This window comes from Struthio camelus, chromosome 1 (assembly GCF_040807025.1).
Source record: "Struthio camelus isolate bStrCam1 chromosome 1, bStrCam1.hap1, whole genome shotgun sequence".
NCBI lineage: Eukaryota > Metazoa > Chordata > Aves > Struthioniformes > Struthionidae > Struthio > Struthio camelus.
The window spans coordinates 112610287-112629981 of NC_090942.1; the positions used below are offsets into that span (position 1 = coordinate 112610287).

Genomic DNA, 19695 nt, shown 5'->3' on the forward strand with positions numbered 1-19695 from the left:
TAATACTATTGGCTGCTGAAACAGTAGTTCAAAGACATGACTAATTTCTTTAACCACACTGTTTAGCTACTGAACTTTGCTTGCTTCAGTCTACTACAGTCTCTGATAAGCCCAGATAAACACTGTGGGAGAAACGTCGTAAGTTGAAGCTCTTGAAAACACTTGGATTATATACCAGAATTTATGCTAAGACCTGAGCTAATACTTCCTGGGAAAGTAGAACCTGGCTTATAAAGCCCACCATGCACTGCTGATGCTCCTAACAGCCAGCTAAGCCTGGGGTCTGACCATGCACCTGCATTTATTTCCGCTTGGCCCTACCTGAATATTAGGAGGGTTTTGTCTGTCCCACACCTGCATTTTCTAAAAATGAGCGCCCACTAGAAAGAACTATTTGCAAAGAAAGTTCACTGGTTAGGTAGTTCTTTTAAAAGTCCACATTAGAAGGAAAGTTGAACCTTTGGGTTATGGAAATGTGATTCTGGCATATACAGCAGTCAGTCATACTCAGCCTGCATTCAGATCAAAAACCTTTAAGAGCTTCCTGCATCTAAGAGAGACGTTTTTCCTCTGTACACGAGCCATGCAGTAGAGCCTGCATAGTTCAGGCTAAAGTGGCTGGTATGCTACCTGACACACAGACTTTCTAGGACTAGGTTGCAGGAAATGTTGTGTGTCTCAATACGCAACAATTTTTCTTCTTTCATTCCTGCTAAAAAGAATTTACAGAGTACCTATTATAATGATGCCTGTATATCTTTTTTTAATCTTTAGCAAGAGGCCAGGTAGGAAAGTTGCAGAGAAGCTTTCAAAAAATACTTTCTTCCTTACTATAACTGTCTGGCCATGTAGAAATGGCAGTTTAGGTTTGAAGCTGTGGAGTAAGCATTTCTGCACTTAACTGATGAGTTGAAGACCTTGTTACCCAGTCAGTCCCAGGTTTCTGCAAAGTAAAATGTAAGCAAATACTTCTGCTTGCCCAGGGAAGAATTCAGGAGCTTGGTGAAGAGAGTTTTCAATTGTGAGACTGAACTACAAAAGAGAGAAACAGTGAAAGAAAGAGAGCAAGCAAAAGAATGAAAGAGTGAGAAAGGAGAGTCTTCAGTTTGCAGAACAAAAGATTTGTTTGCTAGCTGGTGTTTTACTTTTCTTTGAGGGGGAGAGAAACATTGAAAGAAATTCTTTCAGGGCAATCCAAAGTATTTCACTTAACTTAAAATTTTCTTGCTTCTTCTTCTTCTTTTAACTGACATCTATTTTTGTCCCCCCAAATCTAATGTCAATAAATATTTTCATTTCACATTGAAAAGACTAAAAGTCTTGTTTAAAAACTATTAGTAAAAAAATCTCCAAAAACACTACCCTTTTTTAGTCATAACTCATTATTTGAGAGCAGCATTACCCTATTAACTCCCTAAAACCTAGTTTTTCTCTGCTGTTTCACCCTAAGTCACACACCAATCAAAAGTGCTTGGGGATATTGAGAACTCTTTGGCTACACAGACACAAGTTTCTTTATCTGGCAAAATAAGGCAAATATCTATTTATGCTGAATTAGGAAGCATATTGGTGAGCAAAGGATATAAGCTAGTCTGTCAGGGGTTTTCTAGGGGCATAAAGCTCATCCACAATCCATCTTCCGACCCCCCTCCCAAATATCAAATAATGAAAGAAAATACTGTACAGACCTGAGCTGGTGTAGATTTAGCCTTTAATCTTAATTCCTTTCATTGTCCTGAGTACACTAAATAGCACAGAGTAATTTAAGAGATAGTAGAAGAAAACATTTAACTTAATTCTGGAAGAGTTAGTACTTTTCCTTTTTGTCCCACATGGGATGCGAAAGCCTTTTTAAGCCCTTTGTATTAGAAGTTTTACGGCAGAAAAAATCCTGGTTCAGAGGTAGAAGAAAATAATTGTCTATAGTTCTCTTTGTGAAGCATCATTATCCTGGTGTGCAGAGACTACCTTGATTGGGGTAGGGGAAGGGACATTTGGTAAGGCAGTCTGGTCATTCTCCAACTCATAGAGTAAATATGAATTTCTGTGTATGGTGGGGTGACCGCAGTTCAGCTAAGAAGAACACAGAGTGTACGAAGATGATTACATGGAAAGTACCACAGCTCGAGCACTCAGAACTCTTCCACTCACAGTTCACCTCAGAGGACGTTGCTCACACGTTCAAGTGATCCTCCTTAGCTAAAACACATATTTCCAAGTCAAATACATTTCTAAATAACATCACATCCCACTAGCCATAAGAGCATTAGGATCTTTCTGTTTGCTCTAAGATTCCTTTAACATATGGAGGCTTTGTCTAAGTAATAACATATCAATTATACCACTCTTATTAGTAATTACTTTCTCTGTCTTTCATAGTAAAAGCCTTAGTTTATTGCCAAGACTATTTCAGTCTATAATATTAGACGTAATATGGTTTACACTGTGCTGTCAGCAATACACATCTTTAAGCCAACTATCAAGTTAAAAGAAATAACTAGTTCTACGCTACTGAAAATTGCTAAGAGGAATAGACTTCCCCTCAGTACTTAACTTCATGTTTTACTAGCAAAACTGGTAGTTAGAAAGCTACTGTATGGAAGAGAAATGGAAAAATGAAAGGGATCTTGTTTAGCTTAAACTCAAAACAGTGCTCAACTTGAATAACTGATCTGAGCACTCCTGTGATTAGGCACATTGTCTCCTTTCCATACTGCCCTTCTCTCACTGATTTTTGACATATAGGATGTTGGCAGCTCTTAAGCATCTGAAATTCTTCCCTGTCTTCCTCAACTCCATTGCTAACACCACTGCCCATTGGGAAAGATGGTAGCATCTAGCCTTATCTAAGGAGGTTTTTCATGCCCCTCACATCCACTTTCTTATGGAAACTTTACTTGAACTCAGTTTTTCTTTGAAACAGAAATACATCTGGCTGCAGCTCCCTTAGTAAATTAAACGATGGACAAGAATGATCCAGGCTGCTGTAACATGATCATCTGTACTGCTAGCCTGCCAAAACAGTCCCTGGCCCACACTTGTCTCATGCCAACTGTTATGGCTTCCAAACAACCCTTTAGCACCGTCAGTTGTTAAAACCAACCTCTACAGGTGGGTTGCATGCAGCCATCCTGTTTTGGAGAGCGACACAGTTTACTACAGCAGATACAGGTTCTTCTGTGCCAGTGGTACTCAACGCCTGGAAACTTTCCTGGACATACTTTGTCAATAGAATTGTAGCCCCTGTGGTCCTTGTGCCTCCAAAAGTAGAGAAATATCTAAAAAGCCTGTCTAAAAGTTTACACCATTGTTCAAAGACAGACCCATCATAGGAGACCTTTCTGCTACTTCTGGGGTAATGTTGCAATATTAATAAAAGCATATCCTCTCAGAAGAAGAAGAACCCAGAGTAGGAGTAGTAGTGCTGCAGGTGAACAGGTGCTTACCCCAATGAATATATCCTGGATATTGGACATGATCCAGGAAAATAATGTAGGAAATATTTCTACCTTGATTAAAGGACCAGACAATTTAATAGTATCTTTTATGTCTTAGATTTGTAGGATTCTGCTGTTTATTAGGCAGGCTATCAAATAGGTGTTCTGGAGACAAAATTTCTGCAGCTAATATAGAAGTGGTGTTTGATTTGGGCACCTCTCTGTATATTGCCCATAATGCAATGATTCATATTTAATCCTCTGACATGTTAAGCACCATAAGATGGGTAAGGCATTGCAAGTTTGGGAACTAAGATTAACATTTCATCATGAGATGCTTGTGCATTAGACCCTTTTATAAATGAAACAGGGACACCAGGTTTTGAAGAAGCAACCAATTTGTTCGGAAATCTCTTCAGACCAAGGCAATGAGTCTAATGCAAAATTAATCTCGACTGAGAAGTTAAATCATTCTGAAGTTAACTCAGGACACAAAGTGCTGCTGGGGAACCACCCCATGCTGGACTGCTCTTACTAGGAGATCACAGGGCTCACAGGCTGCACAAGGCTGGAGTAATTTCCACCTGCCTCCCTCGGAAGGACAGAGTCCAGTCCAGGCTACCAGAATGTTTGCAACCATCTTCTGACTCTTGGGTGTCTTCAGCCTCCTTCTCATCACTTGCTGGACCAGCCCATAATACTGCATCTGCCATGCTGAAAATTGGTCTTAGGCTTATGGACAGGTACAACATCAAACCTACAGAAAGTCAAATCTCCTACCACAAACTAATGCCATTCCTTTAATAACCACAGGATTCCACCACTTTATATTAACCAAAAGTCTGGTCCTGCCCTGTTTTTAAATAGCATATTCTTGGCATTCCCTCAAATTACAGCTTACTTCACCCAGCATACTCAGAAAGGTAAAAAATTATTGTCTAACATTTAAAACAAAATATTTTAAAAATATATGCATATGTGCACACACACACACACACACACACACACTCTTGTTACAGTATGAAGTCCTATCAGTCAATCACTATGTGGCGAAAATACTTCCATGCAAATACTGTTTTTTTGGAGAGCTTTTTTTTCCTATGTTTGCTGATAGTCTAAGGTTCTCTTCTGAGGTTCCAGGTTCAGTATTTTCTGCAGATGTTCACTTGGTATAAATCAGCAATGATTTCAATTGATCAATGACCATTTACATCTACTAAGGAATTGTTTCCTAAAGTGCCTCTAAAAGATGTTTTTGAAGTCTATTTTGCTGCTGTGCATAATTTTTGATGTGCCTTTCTTGAAGAGAAAAATATCTTCATAGCTCTTTTGATATTTTAACCACTTTGTTGCCAGACTTTTCATGATCAATTGACTGATGGAGTAAAAGTGGCTAGTGTACATACTGGGACCAGCTCACTTCCAGGCTAGACAATCTAATTACAGAAAACAACTGCACTGTGTCACATGCATAGGAATGAGTGCATGCACAGAGCTCTGAGTTTTATGAAATATAGACCTGCACTAATGATTTACCACTTACCTTAAGATAATTTATGATAACATGTGAGATGTTTTGCCAGGTGCTCAAAAGATTACTACAGTGATCAGAGTGGCTCACACAGAAAGCTTGTGAAGAATGGAGGTTATCTTCTTAGCATCAATCTTTAAACGGAACTAATTATTTCATTACAGAAACTATCATGGCACTAGCTTTCACTTGTCTGAACCATCCATTGTTACTGCAGTCATTATATCTTTCACAAAACCTCCAGTTGTTGCACATCCAGTTTAAGAGAAAAATCTGTATCTTGACCCACTCTCACGTACACAATCTATCCCTCATTTTGCTTAAAAGCTGATTCCTCAACTGAATGCTCAACAACGTCTTAAAAACTGAAGCATGCAGAAAACAAGGAGGTGCCCCAATGGAACAATAAAACACTGATTGAGCCGGTCTGTCCTACAGAACTGCAGAAATCAATATTTTCATACAGCTGTAGTGGGCACCACACAACCACTGTTAACTTTGATCTAATTCACAGGTATTAATATTAAACTGAGATCAAAAGTATCATTGAATTCCCAGATAATCACTTTTTATAAGGGGGCTTGTGAAATAAAATCCTAAAATACTATCGTATTTTACACTAAGTCCCCTAAAACAGCTTTTAATCTCTACTGTCTAGAAAGCACCGACACTGTGCTAAGAGAGCATTAGTAATCAGGAATAACAGTTTGCACAAAGCAGTTCCCCCAATACTGGAATTTTTATCAGTGCAGTTTGAATATTAATTTTTATTTTTCTTTCTAAACATCTGGGGAAGATAGTCTAAACATCTGGGCAAATATGAAAAATGGGAAAAACAGATCTACTGTGCTATGTAAATACAGCAAATATACTCCCAAATATACTAATTAGTAGTGACTAACAATCACTGCTAATACTGAGCATTGTAATAGTACTTAGCAGGTGGTTAAGCTTTGAAAACAGAAACCATTTCTGTAGATTTCCTACTCCTGATTTTACTTGTTCATTCTGACCAGTTGTCTTGGGGTAAGAAAAGAGGAAAAAAGAAAAACAGTAAACTAAAGAGATCAACTCCTCTGTCCTTGAGTGAGAATAGCCATATGACTGGATTCGCTCAGATGACTGCATATGCATTCTTGGCTAATAGAAAACTAATGCTAGAAAAGTTTTAGTAGTTCTCCCAAACTACTTAGCCAAAAAAAATGGAGCTACTACTATCTCAAACAAAACAACTTAAAGCAAATTATAGAACACACATATTTAGTCATTTTGACACCCAAGAGTCAGAAGATGGTTGCAAACATTCAAAAGCCACTTGTTAAAATCTACACATTTTTGCAGTTGTCACCGATAGCACACAGCACATTTTCAAACTTATAGATGTCTTTTTTTTACTTTATTTTATGATGTGGTTTGCTTCATTTTATTTTTACTGAATTGTATTTTTGTCTGTATAAAGTCTCATACTTAAATTCTTTCCTATATGCTAGAGAGACTCACTGCCATTACACAACCCTTGATACAACACCTTGATTTTTTTTCCTTCTAAACACACCCACTATTTCAGTTCATCAACTCAGCAATCCGGCAAAAGAAAACACGCGCACATAGACTTACCAGAGAAAAACAGAAAAGATTCATATCGTTATTGAGATCCACTCCAGCACCCCAAAATTCTGCTCCAAAGAATTTCCCCTGCACACTGCAGCTCCTCCTTGCCCTCCCAGCTGTTTGCACATTTCTCCTGGGAGATTACTGCAAGATAAAATCCCTGCAATAATCCACTGGATTCAGAGCCCATTATCAAATGAGGCAGGCTGGCCAATGCCAGTACAAACTGTTTTCTGAATTAAAGAACAATGTTTACCAACAAAATAAAAGCATGGTCTGAATAATTATGATGGACTCAGGAAATAGTTTCTTACAGATTGTTCCTGTTTTGTTCATCATCTAACAGACATAAAGCTATTCCTGCCTAAAATGACTGGAACATGTAGCTAACTCCAAGGCAAAACTGCTTGACTTTTTCATATTTTCCAAAAATAAACAAAAATTCTTGGGAAATGCTAAATTTCTAAACAGAGGAATTAAATTATAAAATACAGTAACTATTGCTGACTGCATTTTGAACTGATATCTTACATAGGGACCTACAAACACAGATGTCTACATGCCAACATAAAATTAAAAAGAAAAAAAAAACACTCACTGTTTGGAGTTGTACACCAATATTACCAAACCAGTAAATGACATGCTGACTGCTTGATATTGCAGATTGGGACCAAATTAAGTTTGCTATTAGAAAATATGGAAAAATCCGGAAATTAAAAAATTGAGTGTAATCAAAGATGAGCCATAGGTTACAATGAAAGGTATTATACTGTATACAGGCAGACAGATGAAGGATAATCAATTGTTAAGAAAATCAGTAGCCTATGTCACTAACTGGTATAAATCAGCAAAACTCCATCAGCCTAAGGAATTTACATTTATTCTCCTGTAATGGAGTAGAAGTACAGTCTGAGGAAGTAATAATGACATTAGTACTGTGAGATTTAAATTGTGTCAGATTAAGAAACACCTAAAACCAGACTGATTTTGGAATAACATTCCCTTCCAACCCATCAATTAATTTCCCACACCTCTTAAGTGAATACTGTGATATTTGGAATATGAATAAGCAGCAGATGGTACCAAAGAGACAAGCTGAAATTTACTATAAATGAAGAGGTGCTCTCATTTTCTGACTGAGATCTTGATTTCCTTTCTCTGGGCCCAGAGCTTCACATTTGTAAATGTCAAGCATTTCTTTATTGCTCACACTTCTGACAACTTCAGTTTCTTCAAGTCATTTTGCAGTCTGATCCTGCACCCTAGCGATTTTCAAACTTCCAGTTTTTGCCAAGATGAACACTTTTTACTACTACTTAGTTTCTACCTGGAATAGAACCCCAAAAATACATATACAAAGGCACTCAGACACGCACACGCACAAACAAACAAAAGACAGATACCATTGAAGATTCTTAAAAAAATATATCTGTCCTATGTGCTTTATTTATTTACTGCGATGTATCTAGAAGTCTTCCCAGGCCCCCTTTTCAGTTGTTATTTCAGGTTGGTTTCACATATTGAAAAAGTAGGACTTGGCTACGAAGACCTTCATGAAAACTGTTATACATAACAAGTCAATTACAGGGGAGGCTTCTCATTTACTCCTCCTAGAAGCCCAAGGAACACTAACACATTTTGTCAACTACCACGTAGTGAGACTTTACTAACATGATTATACAAAAATAGACATATAAGAGACCTAGTTTACAGCAGATGGGCTTGCATTTGCTTTGTGGCTTGCTCACTAGTTTCCTTTTGAGGGGGCACATTCTTATCCTTCCTGGGCCTCAGGTTCTCCAGCTGGAAATACTTAAATAACGGCACAAACCTCATTTGCAAAATACTGTGAAAGTGCACCCTATCCCAGCTAGGGAGAATTCCTTTTCTTTTCTTTTTTTTTTTTTCCTCCTAATGCATGTTAATATTAATAGCTATCTGGAAAATTCTAGGAGGACTGGAGAACTAGTAAGATGGCAAGACATATTAAGGAATCAAAACCTAAGTAACTCAGGAGAATGTGTTGTTCTTTCAGACTGTTTTAATCTCTGGATTGCAAGGTTGTGGTTTGTGTTGGTTTTTCATTTGTTTTTTTACTTTGCATATTTATTTGAAAGCCTTAGCAGGAAGCTTCTTTTATGACACAGCTCTGAAGATAAGAGTAGTTGAGAAAGCACAGCTTTTATACTGAGCTATTCAATTCTCATTTTGCTTATATTTGCCGACAAAAGAACAAGGCTAATTTAAAAAGCAAGCAAATTAAGAGGTAAAAACACACACATGCACACACACACAAACCCTCAACTGCATTCATACTTTCAGATTCATGTATATGACAAGCAGCCACGTAGCAAAGCAAAAATGCAGATTTGTACATGGGAACTTTTTGTGAAGAGGGATGCTCATCTGGAAACTTTCTAGGGCATTTAACTAACTCTTACTTCAGTTGTTCTTGCTTCACCTTTTGGACAGGAATAGTTTAGCACACCAGCTTTGAAATCTAGTGAGCTAGAGCACTATCCTACTAAAGTCAAATGTAAAAAATAGGGGCAGGCATTTCTCAACTGGAGAGCTGGAGACTAAAACTGGGAATTATACTAGCTTTAGACTCTGCCAAAGCGCCTCCTGAGTGCATGCTCTAGACGGCTTGTTTGGTTCCTTCATTCCCAGAAGCGTGGACCTCCAGAGTTCAACTGCTCTCATTTCATATCCTGGGGCAATAGTCCTTTTGTTTCAAGATGCATCAGCTCTCTGGATACGCAGAAGGAATAACTCTGACAGGGCTGGGTGAAAGTTATTCAAGTCAGCTTTAAAATATTCGGTTCAAATATCCTGAGAAGCACAGAAAGTTAAACCACTCTAATTTCCATTCTGCTTCCAAGTTCAACAAAGCCTTCAAGATGGATCCCAAAGCAATGTTACAGATATTCTAGATGCAAGTCATTAAGGTCCTATGACTAAAGACCTCAAATTTGTTATTACAGGTTTTTGAATACTTAAAATAGTAAGACTCCTCCTATGAAGAGGTAACATTTGAGACCCCTGCTAATTCACTGATATAAACATCTGTAAGGGCCAAATCTGTTTATAGGTCTAAACTACAGGTAAGACAAACCAGAGGGTTCCTGTCCTAAACTAATGGAAAAATTGTCAACTGTGAAGAACCACCTACTGTAATAATTAAAACAAATGCAACAGCTAATGACTGTTTTTTCAGGATGAATAACATAAGTGAAATATTCAACAGGAGTTCTTAATGCCACTTGATATCACAGCTATCTGTGGAAAGAATTTGAGTTAAAAAAAAATAACTGAATAGAACAAATTTGAAGGCAAAGTCAGTGTTGTGACATCTATGTACATTTTATCTGTCATAAATAGAGCAATTGCAGCAGCAGCGTACCAGAACAGCAACACCACACCATAAAAGGGTTAGACAAACCAGTTTTATCAAAAAGCAAACAGTTGAACCTTCACTTCCTACCTCCAAAACTTATCTTACTGCTGGCATTTAATTATCTTTGTCCATTGCTACACAATTTCTATATGCTTGGGCTCTACATACATGCAAGGAGTTCAAACACCTTGAAAAAAGAAAAAATGCCCACAAATCCAGGCTTTCATATATTTGGGTTTCTATTCCTACACAATGAAAAGACTGCATAGACAAGATCTCTAGGTATCCTTGGCCTTTTCAAGAGGCCGGATTTCAGCTGCGTATTCACTGTATGTACAAAATACAATCTAGCCTGGCATACAAGCAATCAAGGTCAAGCCATGATTCAGGTATTCAAAATTCAATCTTGGCTTCAGACTCCCAATTCTGTGCAGCCATTGGTGCAGCTTCCAGCTGTCATAGCAGAGCCATGTGACTTACAAACGTCTTCGGTTGGCTGGACAAACAAGAAATAGTATATTCAGTAGTATTTAACCTAACACATTTCAGTCAACCTGGAAGTAATACCTACCCCTCTTTTCTTCCACCTCCCTTTTCTCCCCACAGCGCATCAACCCTCAATGAAAAAGTGCATCTACTTCTCCTCTGACCATCATCTATTTATCATCTGAGTAGCTTCATACAAATTCAAAAGTAAGAGGGACAATGCTACTGTCTCGTAAATTATTAGTGTTTAATATATAACCAAATTGCTATATAATAAGTGACATTCCTCTATTTGCTGCACATAAAAAACTGAATTATTTCTTTAGCATGAGCTCACGGTAAATGTAGTGCATTGCTACTACGCTCCATGGGCTATCGTGGTACAAACTGGGAGATCCAGAAATTATAAGTCAGTAACGGGCTTCTTTTGGCTCTCCCATTTCTTCAGAGAGAGAATGGGTATCTGCTTTCAGCAGGTGTGTACCCAGTACACTACATAGTCCCTAGCATATGAGGGCAACCATGTGGGTTGCACATTGGATAAAGCCCCTGCCTCATTTCACATCCTGTTTATTTATAAAAAGCAGATGACAAAGCAGTTCTGTGCAGAACACTTTCCTTATTGACCCACTACCCATGACCAGTGCTGTATGATAAGCCACTATTTGATCCTTGGGAACTGCAGTCAGAAAACAAGTTTAACACTTTCTATCACAAACATCTACTGAAGACACCCAGAATGTTAGAAAGTTCCATTTCAGACCACATATGCAATAGTAACTTTAAGGCAGGAGTGTAATATTCCAGAATGAAATGTTCCAATCACTGACTCTAAATTACATCTACTTAATGGTTTGGAAAGGACCCATGAAGTACTAACTAAAAATCTGATTCTTTAAACGTTATTGATTTTTTTCTTTTAGAACCCCGTTCAATTTAGAAACAGCTTCTTCATTTCCTCCTTTCACATTCAGCAGCTAATTAAAAATTGGTAGGGAAAGAGCTTCACAGCTCCCTCCACCAAACCGCAATATTCCCCTCTTCCTTTGTAAAGACAATTTTACAGATGCAACAGTCCATCCAGTATGGCAGATTTTACACCTTTGCAACAAAGATCTGCAATAGTGTTTAGTTAAATGGTGAAAAATTATTTTAGGCTCACTCAGCACAAATAACCTTAACATTTACTGTGGCCCAGAAAACCAAGCAAATAAACACATGATGCTATAGCTCAGAATCAAACGGATGAGTAAAATGCTTTCATAATTCCCAGAATTCTAGTGGAGGCCCTATTAAAAATCAGTGGCACAATTCCCATCAGATTCCGTGGAATCAGAATGTCATGCACCTTCTCTGACCAACTGGTCATATTTAATCGCAACATCACAAAGGCACATGTTGTTTTCCATGCAATTCATTGTCACCTCCAGCCATGTCCTGAAGCTAACATTCCTTTTAGGAACAATAATCACATTTTTCTTTCCCCCATTCCAGAACATTTACATTCTTTTACAGAAGTTATATTTTAATCAAAGGAAAAACTATCTCTGCTTCCCGTTCTAGAGTGGAAATGTGTATTTCCTGAGTGGGAGGGCCAAATCCTCTGCTGTATAATTTTACTGAAACTCAGAGAATCTGGCCCACACATTCTCTATTGCTATCCAGCACTAGTTTGCAATACAGAGTGAAAACTGCTAACTTTTATCGTCATGCCAATTTATATATTACCAGACAAAACTGATGTCTACAGTGAATTATCGGTATAGGAGTCATTATCTTCCAGGAGCACCTTGAAAATGAGATGTCTAATCTCAATAATGTAAGTTTCCTGGTTAAATAAATCCCCTGTGCTTAGAAATCCTGCGCATTTATAGAAGAGATGTCAACCCCCCACCTCCTTAGACCTTAAAAAACATTTTAAAGCCTCAAGGGGATTTGAATTCTCACTAAACAGAATTGATTTCTGTACTTACTACTTAGTGTTCTTAATCACACAGTTCATGCATTTTTCTTATGTAATGGATTGCGAAATTCAAAGAACCAGCCTCTTTTGCAAATATTTGGTTTCTCATCACCCCACTCTCCTTTTACTTTTGATGTCATTTTTTTTAATAGTGAGATGACAGTCTTATTAAGTACTCGCCATTTGAAACAGGCCCAGAGAGTTAGCATTGCCCTATAAGTCTGCAGCCACCCAGGCCTGTACACGAGTTTAAGAGCAGAACTTCAGAAGGCCAGCAGAGGTTTTCCAATCCAATCTGCAAGAAAGATTGCCTCTCTACTTTTACCTATGAGGATTTAGGTTAAGGACCTCAGGCGTCTATTTCTTTATTGAGAGCCTGAGCCAAAACGAATCCATCTACTGATTCGAGTGCTTTTGGCAAGTTAAGCCAGGATTCTTCTAGCAATTATTAGGACGTTCTTCAGTTGGATGCAATCTGAGGATAGTTATTCTAACACAGCTTGCACCTATTCCTTGCGGCCATAGCCCCAGTCCCACGCACCTGCCTACCTCTGGGAGACTAAGTACCCACAGATGGCTGCTGACAGCCCCAAGCTCCAAGTGAAACAGGGAAAAGCCGGCTGGCTCATTACAGCCAGACAACTGTGGAAACAGAAAGCCGACCTAGATGAAGAACCTCTGAGCAGAACGTACTATTTCTTCCATACCACCGCCCTATCTGCAGTCTTCTGGGCAGGAGCTGGCGCATAGCCAGCCAACTCAAAACTTTAATCTGCCTCTATTTGTAGACAAAGTCCCAGATTAAAAGTCCCCTTCTGTACTTCAGGAGTCTATGTTGAGACTCTTAGGTTCTGTCTCTGCTCTCACCGTTGTACAAATCAGGACTAATTAATTCACTGGAAGCCAGGGAAGCCACACTAGCATATGCAAGAGAAAAACTAAAGCCTAGCAATTTCATTGTAAGCCTCTAGCTTATGTTTTAAGTTTCTCATCAAGTTTGTGTGAGTCTCACCTTTTTGCCAATCAAAATTAGGGACTCAGAAATTCCTCATCAGGTTTTTTCAAATATCTTATGGATCCTTAGCTGATTTAGAAATGTGCCCGCTACCAGTAGCCTGTTATTTTATGAATTATTCTAGATAAATTCTGCTGTACAAGCATGACATTTCGATCACTCTAAGTTATACTCAATAGCTCCTTAAAACCATTCTCCTGATAAAAAAAAGTAAGTCTTCTTTTATACAATCAAGGAAGATGAGGAATCCATCCCAGCTGTACATTACTGGCTATACAGTTGTTATTGTGTCAAATAAAGCTTTCCTCTAATACTCTGTAACTTAAATTTCAATCCCTGCTTAGTAAAATGTAGTCAAATAGACTAATGTTCTAGACTAGTTCTGCAGCATTCGTATAAATGCATCTGGAAAGGAAAAATTTGCTTAAATCTTTAGGACTGTAAATACACCTATGATCTGGAAATGACTAGCAGGGAATACATGCTGCTACACAGAGCCCTCTTCAATGCCCTTTTCTCCCACCTTATTCTTTTTACACAGCCTAACAGCTCAATGCTGTTTGGACAGACCCATTATATTCTTTGGAAGTTACTCTGGATAGACCCTTAGTTGCTAGATATTAGCAGAGCTACATATTTTTCATCTGAGTTATGCCGATTCATCCAATGCCACCAAAGAGTTGCAACTGTGCAGCTAATTTTTACAACTGCTGTTTTTTAGAGGCAAGGATAAATCAACTGACGCAGTCGTAATTTGAGCTGTTTACATCCATGCGCATGTGATTCTCAGAGCCTCCAGCTTGGAGTGTCCTCGTTTTTGACTAGCCATGACCCTGCTATGCTGTCTTATTGCCTCTCCCTGTGTTATAGCACCTTCTTTCACTTTTACGAACATACTCTGCCACGTGAAAGTCAAGCTGTATTTGGCTCTCAGAGTCCCTTTAAAAAAAAGGGGCAGCCCCCACTCGCTTTGGTGACCCACAACCATGTACCTGCAAAATTTGCCCCTTTTGTACACACAGTTGGAAAAAATGCTGGCTTTTACTAAGATATTTGAATATGCAGAAGAGACTGATGTTAAGGGGAAGAAATCTCTGCATTGCTGTCAGGATGTATTGCAGGAACAACACACAGAATACCAGTGTGTTCTAAAATGTCTTGGGAAAACAAAAATTTAAATTTGACTACCACATACCAGCAAAAAATTGCATCAGCTACTCACTGTCTGCACCACTCACAGTAAACCCAGGCTTATACAGTGGGAACTGTTGATGCCATCTGCAGCCCTAGAATAACCTTGGCAGTATACCAGCACATATTCATTTCTATGGAGAACAGCCTTCATAGCTGTAGCTCAGTTCTCATGGTACATCTGACTGCCAAATTGTCTCAGAGCTAGTAACAGGATATTATCTCTCATTTCAAATCCATCCTAGTTAAACAAGGTACTTGGAGTTGGCAGTTCCTGAAATTTTATTATAGGTGCCTCTCTTTTCATCTCCTCCAAATGTAGCAGAACACCAGGCAAGTTACCAAAAGTCTATGGTGGATAACTTGAAAACTGGAACATAAAAGAAAGAAATATTATAGAAAAAAAACTATTGATGAAATTTTAGTGTTGTTCTGCTTTAGATAGAGCAGGGTCTTTCTGCTGGAGAATTACTATTGTAATAGTAATACTATTGAATTATAGATGGATTGAGAGGAGAGAGAGGAGAAATTGTACAAAGCAATTTCTAAGTTTGCCTGGGAACTTGTACCTGAGCAGCTTAACTTTTTATACCTTAGGAGAGAAAGTCAGATAGCTCCTGAAGAAAACTGGCATCCAGAGATCCAAAAAGTCTATAGATAGCAGAGACAGTTACAGATCACAGACTTATACAGCAAAGAGTGACCCGGCCCTCTGTGACTCCCTCGCTCTTATATCATTCAAAGTCTTCAGAGTAGGATTCGGTGGAATAGATGACATTTTTATCCCAGATAACCACAGAACTGCCAAGATTTTCTGTAACTGTGTTGAATCTAGATGTGGTCCAACAACCTGTTACTCTAATAATGCCCAAATGAAAGCACTGCTGCATGCAGAAAGTAACGCCCGAGAATAAGTTCCAAATGTCCACCAGGAATAGATTAGTGACTCATATGCTACAGAAGCAGTTTTACTCAATATACTCATACTGTATAACTAGGACATCAAAGATGGCTCTGTTTGTTAGATGTACAACCTACCTTCATCTTCAGTAGTTACACGGCACCATTATTATCACATCTAACGCTCACAATCTTTAGCATATCCTTTGAACATCCCCGTGACAGGAAAAGTGGTACTATTATTAATAGTTGAGCCTATTGCCTGTATTACTGAAAGACATAGTCGTGCACATGCTATCTAAGTGTCATTGACAATGGAATGCTTGAACCCAAAACTCTGATTTTCAAATCTGCAGGTAAGATCCTTCTTTACTCCGCAGGTGCATGAAGATAAACATAACGTTTAAACATAAAGTCTGCCCGTGAAGGGATCTAGACACTGTAGAAATCTGGACACAGTTGGGCAGTTAGACAACCTCACATTTAAGTCAAATAAGAACGCATAATTTATGCATTTGTATTCGTGTGTTACTTCAGTAATTTATCTGATTGCTTTCCTCAGGACAAACTTACCCAAATGAGCTTGGTACAGAATAAGGATGGAGAAGTAGATGGGAGTTCCCCCTCCTGCTGCCTCTTACTCAGTAGCCCACTGATTGCAGCATCCATTCAGTATGGGGATTAGGGTTCAAGTTATTCTCTTCCTAGTTTCTGTTCTTCTCTTCTGTGCGATTTCTCTAACCACCATGTGAGACACCTGTCTGGCCTGTGTTTCTCCTACTCCAGAATCTTAAAACTAGCTGTTCTACTTTATACAGACTAATTACATACCTGTTGAGCAACAGGTTGCTTGTGTGTGTCTGTGTGTGTGTGTGTGTCTGTGTGTGTGTGTGTGTGTGTGTGTGTGTGTGTGTGTGCGTGTGCATATGTTTGCACAGTATGCTCTGGCCTGGTTGCTACAGCAGTCACTTGACAGAGAATACAACTGGATTATCTAAGCCCTGCTCCCATAAACATTAAATATTTATTTAGTTCAGTGGAGAAGAAAATTGTTGCAGTAAGTAAAAGATTTTGGAGAACTGGCTGTAGGTGCTCAGGTGTGGAGTCTGCACAAGACCAGAAACCCGAACCAGACTCTCCAGAACTGTAGATTGTATCCTACGCACTCAGGCAAGATCTTTACTTTTCCACAGAATGAAGTACTATGCAGTATATGTAGTACAATTATTGTCCTCTGATTTGTTATCTTTTCTGTATAACCTCTGCAGGGACAAATGAGTGCATGCATCTTCTTCCTCCCTCAGCTCCTCTGCTGGATGCCTACCTCCTTTCTCCAACCTCTGGGAACTTGCAGGCAGGAAATTGTCAGAGTAAGGAAGGTGCTACCTCATAAAGAAAATGGAAAAGCCAAATGCAATGATCTGATTGTAGTAGCTTGCTGCTACAAGTAGAGCATCAACCACTGGCATACCAGGCAGTTTTGCCAATAGCACCTCGCTGTAAAAACCTAGTTAGATTGGGTGGGTGTGGGGAATCTCATTTAAAAGAAAACGATGATGCTATGTGAAAAATGGATAGGAGAGAATAAACATGTATGCATATGTCCTAGCCCAGAGCTGGGAACTGGTAACACATTATTAAGGGATTAGATAGTAAAAAAGAAATAACAATATGAGGGCTGGAAATGTTTTTCCAAATATGACTAATGACAATTCTGGCCATTGTTGGAGACAGAATACTCATCTGTTCTTGTCTGAACATCTCAGGATACTCTGCCAGCATGGTTGCTCATGTGGTCTTAATTTGTAAAGATATGTTCGCCCATATTCAGAGGATACCCTACACTCACATATTACCTGTTGATTTTGTACTAATCCTAGTAGAGGAAGACAGGCTAGAATACAGCCTACCAAAATCCAGCAGGAGCAAAGAGCAATAAGAGAAAAAACAGGGGATGAGAAACAGATCTGGTACTGAGTGTTTGCGATGGGCTGAGGCAAAAAATAGTATTAGTGAGAATCTGTAGGTGTCTACCAGATTTCATGCAGAAGTCCTACTGAATTTGACAGAGGAGTCTTATGGAAGATTTTAAAGTAAACCTATAACTTTCAGAATGAAGTGTATCTTCTTGAAGCAGAGAAGGATATGTATTCTAACTATTGAATTTCATAAGCAGGTTTAAAGTAACGTGTAGAAAACACTGCAAGTATAGAAGTGTTGGTGTCTCTCTCTTATTAAAATACATGTTATATTAATGGATTTATTTACCAACTGAACAAGAATTCTGTGATGTGATGAGTTTTATAGAAAAACATGGTACACTTAATACTTGGGCATTATAATTTTGGATTTGTAGAAACTCAAATAATTGAAAAACTACTGCAGTTATAAAGCTCTGCTAAATCTAAATGCATAGTTTAAATAAAAGTTTCTAGAAAAAATATCAAAGCATACAAGTGAAAACAAACATGAAGGGGATATAACTACAAGGGATAATTAGACTTTGGCTATAATCTCTTGCCCGTATTGGTACTATCAACTGAATTTTTTGATGGGCCTGATCCAAAGTCTGTTAAATGTTAATGAAGGTCTTTCTTTTGATTATAATAGTTTCTGAACTGCATTATTTGTTTGAAGATGAAGTTCATTGCGTCATGTTTTCATGATGTGAAGCAAGGTGTATAGACACAAACCTAGGATGACAGGAAGTATCATAGATAGTGCCTCATTATTCTTTATTTGTAATGCAGCAAAAGTATCCTTTCTAGAAATAAAGATTTGGGAATATAAATTTTTAGCAATGTATTTCTTGGGTATTTCTTGCATTTAGATTTTGTATTTCTTGTATTTCTTGCATTTAGATTTTGGATCAAATGTACTATGGCCAATATTTCCAGGTGAATATTTCCTCTGTGTGGCATCTGAATAAAGCTACTTCTGTGCAAATTTGACTTCCATTTTAGTTGCAGTCTGTTATTACTAATGAAAAAAAAAAAACCTTTCTAGGTCTTCTAATGTATGAGCTAGATAAATTGCTAACACTTAAGAACTCCCCAGGCAGTAATGAATGACACAGTTTTCTGTGTTATCCCTGATAAAGTTTAGGATATGGAAAGCAGTGTAATCCTCTTTCTGTACTCTCCCATCTGTGCTTTAGAACTATCATAGTGAATTACTACATACTAAGGTACTGCTTCGGATGCAATTTCATATTTTCAAAGCTGAGATAATTTTACCCCACAGTGTATTTTTTAATCTCTATGAAAAGAGTGAAATATTTAAGGAAGTCAGGTCAAATAAAGCTGTTGAATTTAAGAGATGGATGGTATCTTTCAGTAAAGTAGAGCTTACATAAAGGTTACTTGGAATACAGAACTAAGCCAAACTAATCACTTTGTTTACAGAAAATCTGCAATGCAAAGTGTTAAGATTTAACTCAATTGTAATCTTTCATTAATTATAAACCACTTTTTATGCAGGAATAGATGCTGACAAATATGGCTTGAGGCACTCTTTTAATTGTACTTTAAATGTGCTATTGCCTATGCCTAATGTCTTTGATTCAGCTTGAATATTGCAGATTGAATGTACTTGCCGCATTTTTGCCATTAACCTGCTCAGTCACAGTTAGGGCTCATTTCTTTCTCTGTGAGAGAAGCTTAGGTTTTGTGTTGGAGTCCTCTGCATTTTATTAGATGTGCATTTTGCCTGTTATCTAATCATTACGGATAAAGGGACTGATACACTATCTATTTGAGTGAATTGACTGGACTCAGTTCAGAGTGTGAGCATAAGCAGCTGCTCCAAGTGTAGAAGTGAACACAGAGAAAGAGACTAATTTAATAAACTAGTCTTTATACTGGCATTTTTCTGCATCCATATAAAAGCCTACTACATAACATTCAGTAACACCACCCACAGAAATCCAGCCAGTCCAATGTCTTGCTCCAGTCACCATAGGATTGTGGAACAGCTGGTTAATATTAAACCTTAGCAAAATTGAGATTATATTTACAGGAAGCAGAAGATACTCTGAAGACTCTGCAGCCACAGTGCAGCATCTACACATCTAAGATAGCCATAAATCATCAAAACATTCTGCCAGAAAAAGAGAGTTCCTTGGTAACTCTTCATTATTTTAAGTTCCCAAACTACAGCTTACTA

At 38.2% G+C, this 19695-nt stretch overlaps 1 protein-coding gene across 1 annotated transcript in view; it reads right to left on the minus strand.

Moving 5' to 3' along the window:
• Positions 1-6676, minus strand: part of LOC104139656 (uncharacterized) — a 44366-nt gene extending 37690 nt beyond the window's left edge. Inside the window, exon 1 of the mRNA XM_009667925.2 lies at positions 6586-6676. Within this exon, the coding sequence (XP_009666220.2) occupies positions 6586-6609 (24 nt within the window). The 5' untranslated portion in view covers positions 6610-6676. The remainder of the gene's footprint in view (positions 1-6585) is intronic.
• Positions 6677-19695: the final 13019 nt, after the last annotated feature.